The following is a 6,713-nucleotide window of genomic DNA, read 5'->3' on the forward strand; positions in this document are numbered from 1 at the left end:
AAAGTCTGCACAGCCTCAGTGTGCAGTAAGCGGCTGTTTGTTGAGTCAGTGTTTACACTGAATCCAGATCGTCACTTGAACAAGTAGCTGCTTGAGATCTGTTGTTTCACATGCGTGCTGCTGAGGGCAGGGATTTCCACATGTGGCAGGAACATGAGTGCTAATTTTCTCCTGCTTTTTCCCTGCTGTGTGTGTTTGCTGAGATTACTCTCGTATTGTTTTGTTCTGCTGTGTAACAGTCGAGCCTGAGGCAATCTTTAACTTTTGACCTATCTATATCTATATATCTATATATATATATATATATATAGATATAGAGATATATAGATATATATATCTATATATATATATCTAGATATATATCTATATATCTCTATATATCTATATCTCTATATATCTATATCTCTATATATCTATATCTCTATATCTATATCTATAGATAGATAGATAGATAGATAGATAGATAGATAGATAGATAGATAGATAGATAGATAGATAGATAGATAGATAGATAGATAGATAGATAGATAGATACAACAAGAAGGCATCGGTGGGCAAGAGAAGAAAACAGGGCGTTGTTGGAATGCTACTACGCAAGTAACCCCGGCGGAAGGGGCTACATGAATAGGATGAGGGACCTATGGATTCTTCGATACCCAACATCCACAATGACGGCGAAACAACTAGTAGCTCAGTGTTCCAACATGTGAAAGAAGGGACTGCTCTCACAGCTAGAGATTGACGAGGTACAACACAAATGCTACGGCAAGGAGGAGTCAGGACGCCAGGTCAGGGGGGCGATATCATCACCCCCACCCGAGATTGGGTACATAGCCCCAAGTGCGATAGGAGAAGGATCGTTGAGTGCAAGAGGAACTGACCTGAAAAATAGGATCATGGCCAAGCTTGAAACCTGGATCCCCCGTAGCCGGTTACCAAGATTACGTGAAGTACCCTCAGAAGGTCTGCTAGATGATGTTAATGCAGCACTACAGACAATACCTACAACCACGATTACCGACACTAACAAGCTGATCTACAATACGGCAGCAGTGATCAGTGAGATGCTTGGCTACAAGTTGAACAGCCACAAGGGGCAGTACCCTCCATGGAGAAGGAGGCTAGAGGGCAAGATCAAAGTAGCACGGAGGGAGGTTAGCCAACTATCGGAGTTGCAGAAAGGTGCGACAAATAAGGTGCCTAAGAAATACAGCAAGCTGTCCATACCTGAGGCCTTGGAAACTGCCAAGCAAAGACTCACAGCCTTGGCCAGCCGCTTGAGGAGGTACACCAGAGAGATAGAAGGCAGGAGAATAAACCAGCTGTTCTCCACAGAACCAGCAAAGGTGTACTCTCAGTGGCAAGGGAACAATAAGAGAACAGCACCACCAAAGCTGGAGACGGAGCAATACTGGAAGAGCATACGGGTGAAGGACGCAACCCATAACGGCAATGCTCAGTGGCTAGTGGATCTGAGGGCAGACCACAGCGACCTCCCTGAACAGGGTCCAGTAACCATCACAGTGGCAGATATCCAAGAAAGGGTCTCCAGTATGAAGAGTTGGACAGCACCAGGGCCTGACATGGTTCATGCCTACTGGCTGAAGAAGCTGACTGCACTCCACGAGCGTCTGGCAGCACAAATGAACCAGCTGCTAGTTAACGAGAGACACCCGGAATGGCTAACTGAAGGCCGGACGGTCCTGATCCCCAAGGACCTCAAGAAGGGACCGGTCCCCTCCAACTACCGACCAATAACCTGCCTCAGTACTACATGGAAGCTCCTGTCAGGCATCATATCGGCTAAGATGAACAGGCACATGGGTCAATACATGAGCGGGACACAGAAAGGAATTGGCAAGAATACCAGAGGCGCAAAACACCAGCTACTGGTAGACAGAACAGTCAGCCGAGACTGCAAGACCAGACTGACCAACCTGTGCACTGCCTGGATTGATTACAAGAAGGCCTATGACTCAATGCCCCACAGCTGGATCCTGGAATGCCTAGAATTGTACAAGATCAATGGGACCCTAAGAGCCTTCATCAGGAACTCAATGGGGATGTGGCGTACAACACTAGAGGCCAACTCCAAGCCCATAGCACAAGTTACCATCAAGTGCGGGATCTACCAAGGAGATGCTCTGTCCCCACTGCTGTTCTGCATAGGCCTGAACCCCCTCAGTGAGATCATTAACAAGACTGGCTACGGATACCGACTACGGAACGGAGCAGTTGTCAGCCACCTCCTGTACATGGATGACATCAAGCTGTATGCCAAGAGTGAACGAGACATCGATTCACTGATCCACACTACCAGGCTATACAGCAATGACATTGGAATGTCGTTCGGACTGGAGAAGTGTAGTCGGATGGTAACAAAGAGAGGGAAGGTAGTCAGAACTGAGGGGATTGAACTACCAGAAGGCAACATTGCAGACATAGAGGACAGTTACAAGTACTTGGGGATCCCGCAGGCAAATGGGAACCATGAAGAGGCCGCTAGAAAAGCTGCAACCACCAAGTACCTGCAGAGGGTCAGGCAAGTCCTGAGGAGTCAGCTGAATGGTAAGAACAAGATCCGGGCCATCAACACATACGCCCTGCCCGTGATCAGGTACCCTGCTGGGGTAATAGGCTGGCCAAAGGAGGAGATAGAAGCCACTGACATAAAGACAAGAAAGCTCCTTACCATGCATGGAGGGTTTCACCCCAAGTCCCGCACCCTGAGGCTGTACGCTAAGCGGAAGGAAGGGGGCCGGGGACTGGTGAGTGTCAGCACCACAGTCCAGGATGAGACAAGGAACATCCAAGAATACATTGGGAAGATGGCCCCAACTGACCGAGTGCTCAGTGAATACCTCAGGCAGCAGAAACCCAAGAAAGAGGAGGGAGACGAGGAACCATCATGGAAGGACAGGCCCCTGCACGGTATGTACCACCGGCAGATAGAGGAGGTGTCATGATACGTTGTGTGGCAGGCAGGAGAAGGACCCAAGATGCAGATTCACAGACACGGGGATAAACTCAAAAACACAGCTTTATTGCTGGCCACGAGAAGCAATACAAATAAACGAAAACTGGGAAAACTAAAGCATGAGATGTGCAAGGAACCGAACCACGGGGAGAATAACACACAACATGAGGGAGAACGCGACGCCGAACAGAGGGGGACTCAGACAGAAATACACAGAGGGTAAACGAGGAAAGTGGGCACACACGGGGAACACAGGTGACACTGATAATCATAACGAGACAGGGCGGGGTGAACTGAACATGACATGTACAGGCACAGAGGTTCAGACAGGAGGAGAGAGAGCACGGGGAAAACACAGACATAACGGGCTGGGGAAACATGGAAACAACCACAAAGGGAGACGAGGGCTCATAAATACATAGAGGGCACACAGGGGGGAGAGAGCACGGGGAGAACTTAGACATAATGGGCAGGGGACACATGGAATAAAACATAAGGAGAGACGAGGGCTCACAGATACACAGAGGGGCACACAGGGGGTAAAAGCCATGAAGGGAAAACACTTAGGGAACAACACAACAGGGCAACTCAGAAAACATGGTCTAAATAAGGAACGAAATACAAAAATACAAGGAACTAAGAATACTGGGCCCACATGGCCCAGGACCATGACAGGAGGTGGCTGATACCCAGAAATCCTACCAGTGGCTGGACAAAGCTGGACTGAAAGACAGCACAGAGGCACTAATCATGGCAGCACAAGAACAAGCTCTGAGCACAAGATCCATAGAGGCTGGGGTCTATCACACCAGGCAAGACCCCAGGTGCAGGCTGTGTAAAGATGCCCCAGAGACAATCCAGCACATAACAGCAGGGTGCAAGATGCTAGCAGGCAAGGCATACATGGAACGCCATAACCAAGTGGCCGGCATAGTGTACAGGAACATCTGTGCCGAGTATAACCTGGAAGTCCCGAGGTCAAAATGGGAGATGCCCCCAAGGGTGGTGGAGAATGACCGAGCTAAGATCCTGTGGGACTTCCAGATACAGACGGACAAAATGGTGGTGGCTAACCAACCGGACATAGTGGTGGTAGACAAACAGAAGAAGACGGCCGTAGTGATCGATGTAGCGGTTCCGAATGACAGCAATATCAGGAAGAAGGAACACGAGAAGCTGGAGAAATACCAAGGGCTCAGAGAAGAGCTCGAGAGGATGTGGAGGGTGAAGGTAACGGTGGTCCCCGTAGTAATCGGAGCACTAGGTGCGGTGACTCCCAAGCTAGGCGAGTGGCTCCAGCAGATCCCGGGAACAACTTCGGAGATCTCTGTCCAGAAGAGCGCAGTCCTGGGAACAGCTAAGATACTGCAGGACCCTCAAGCTCCCAGGCCTCTGGTAGAGGACCCGAGCTGGAAGGATAGACCGCCCGCAGGGGCGTGCTGGGTGTTGTTTTAGTTATATATATATATATATATATTTAGCAGTCACCTGGAGCTGCTAAATAAAGGCCATACAACATTAGAGAACAGACAGTGCACAATGTCTCCAACAAGGCCAGAGCAGGGAGAAGCAGCACCCACTGTTTGTTGTGTGAGGGGAAAGCCCAAATGTAGACATACAAGATTAGTTACTTTTGACCATTAAAAATATTACATCAAAGAGTACACTGCTAAAGCCTGTACTGGGTTTTTATGATGTAACAATGATAATAACTTACGGTGAGAGCACTGCTTGACTCTGCAAGTATGACTGCCACCTTTTCACATATGTATGATTGTTTAGGGCTGTCCGGCGTCACAGTTGAACATGTGTGAGTATTGCATAGCTTGTTTTTATAACCAAACAGTAATTTTGTCCTGTTTAGCTTTGGCTGGCTTTTTGGCCAAAACGCTAGTTTTACATATTTACATATTCACTGTATGTTAACCTAACCTAACTAAATGATGAGGTGAAAACAGAGCACAAGTTCACACCGTGAGTAATGGTGAGTAATGGTGTCTTTCACAGTTTTATCACTTAAATTATCCTGTTCAGTAAGAACAGCTTACACAGAAGACTTGTTTTTGTTTGTGTGTCAATATTTGTAGTGTGGGGTGGCTGTAGCTCAGGCAGTAGAGCAGGTCATCTACTGGTCGGAAGGTTGGTGGTTTGATTCCTGGCTTCCCCTAGTCTGCATGCCAAATATCCTTGGGCAAGATACTAACCCCAAATTGCTCTCCGATGCATCCATCGGAGTATGAATGTGTGTGAATGTTGCTATAAAGCACTTAGAAAAATGTGCATGGGTGAATGCACAAGTTGTGTAAAGCGCTTTGACTGCTCAGATGAGTAGAAAAGCGTTATATAAGAACCAGTCGATTTCTTTTATCCTGCTGCTACTGAAATATGTTAACTCTAGGTCTGCAATGGGCCAATATACACCACTGCAAAGCTTTAGACTAGAAACTGAACTGAAAACTCTTCAGTAAAATGATGTACTGCTTCTAGTTTGTTGAGTTGGACAGTGTGTGGAGCTACTACGTATCTAAAGAACCCGCGGTCAGTGTTCTTCTGTAGGTTCGGGCTGTCTCAGTGTCTCTGGTATCTTCATTTAATCCCAGACACTCAGATCAGGGCTCTTTGGTCTGTTTGTCGCAGGACTCCGTTACCTTCCTGTTCTTCTATGGCTGCATCTTTTCTTTTGTCGCCTGCTGCAGGCTGAATCTAGGTCAGTCCAGATAAGAGTACTAACACCTTGAGGCTTTCGCACATGACTCTATCTCTGAGTGAGTGAAATCTCTGAGTGGTTTATAATTTGACTTAAGCAAACATTCAAGTGTGATTGGATCACTCAGAGATATTGTAGTGAATACATCGTGGTGCACAGCTGTAAAGACGGAGGAGAGATACAGGTGAGATCCATCTTTTCATCTTCACCCACGTTCCCCGCACTTGCAGATGGAGAGGAAGATTTCGAGTACGAATGAAACGCAGGCACATTCTTAGGCAGTCTAAATAAAGCTTTTTTTAGCTGAACTCCAAACATACTTCTCCTAAAATAGCTCCCTGGTTGCCTGCTACCAAGTAGATGAGTGTTCTGTTTAAGATGGGTGAGACTTTAGCTCGTCACCTTAAATCAGCTTTGTTTGTGCAAACTCATATTACATAAGAAACATCAAACAATATATTTTGCAGCAAGAGAAAAGTTCTAAAAATATTCAAAAAGTGCAACTTTTCCCACAGCAGCAGAGCCCACTGAGTGTTTCTGATAATAGCTGGTTTTCCATCCAATGTACCGGGAATGTTTACTCTTACAAACTTTATTCAGGAGGAAAGAGGTCACTCGAGGTCACTGTGTGCCTGCTTTTACACTGCGGTGAGGACCCTGAAGCAGCAGGTTTTACACAACGATGGTAGATCTCTGCCGTCTCCCTCTCGGTTTTCTCTTCTCCATTTTGTTATATGAATGATGACAAACACAGAGCACCAATGTGCCACTTCGAACGTTTAACAGTGTGTAACTGCTCTACACCAATCCAAAAACAAGATTGGATTTCTGTGATTTGCTGCTTGGTCTTGACTGATAGTGTGTTCAGAGCAAATGCAGAGCTTTCACTTTGCTGACACACAGCATCACACAACACTGGTGCAGATGGGCTCTCGCATCACTAGCAGCTGAACATGTGGGCGGCAGCATAACAGACTTGGTGAAGCATCTTAAAGACCAGCACTCCGGTCTTTACAATAATGTCGTGAG

General features: G+C 46.9%; 1 protein-coding gene across 1 annotated transcript; it reads left to right on the forward strand.

The window, feature by feature from the left end:
- Positions 1-2,203: 2,203 nt before the first annotated feature.
- LOC146554844 (uncharacterized) lies at positions 2,204-5,943 on the forward strand. The gene is made up of 3 exons (XM_085252792.1): positions 2,204-2,957; positions 3,656-4,372; positions 5,812-5,943. Exons 1-3 carry the CDS (start codon positions 2,256-2,258, stop codon positions 5,941-5,943), a joined length of 1,551 nt encoding a protein of 516 aa, XP_085108918.1. The 5' UTR covers positions 2,204-2,255.
- Positions 5,944-6,713: the final 770 nt, after the last annotated feature.

This window comes from Mchenga conophoros, linkage group LG17, assembly GCF_057382185.1.
Source record: "Mchenga conophoros isolate Kocher_MC1m ecotype Shallow Benthic linkage group LG17, M_conophoros_male_GT1.1, whole genome shotgun sequence".
Classification (NCBI taxonomy): Eukaryota; Metazoa; Chordata; class Actinopteri; order Cichliformes; family Cichlidae; genus Mchenga; species Mchenga conophoros.

Coding starts and splice junctions, on each gene's coding strand:
- LOC146554844 (XM_085252792.1), top strand. CDS start 2,256: ATGGATGACATCAAGCTGTATGCCAAGAGTGAACGAGACATCGATTCA. Junction 2,958..3,655: donor ACCACCGGCAGATAGAGGAG/GTGTCATGATAC, acceptor CCATGACAGGAG/GTGGCTGATACCCAGAAATC. Junction 4,373..5,811: donor CTCAAGCTCCCAGGCCTCTG/GTAGAGGACCCG, acceptor TGGATCACTCAG/AGATATTGTAGTGAATACAT.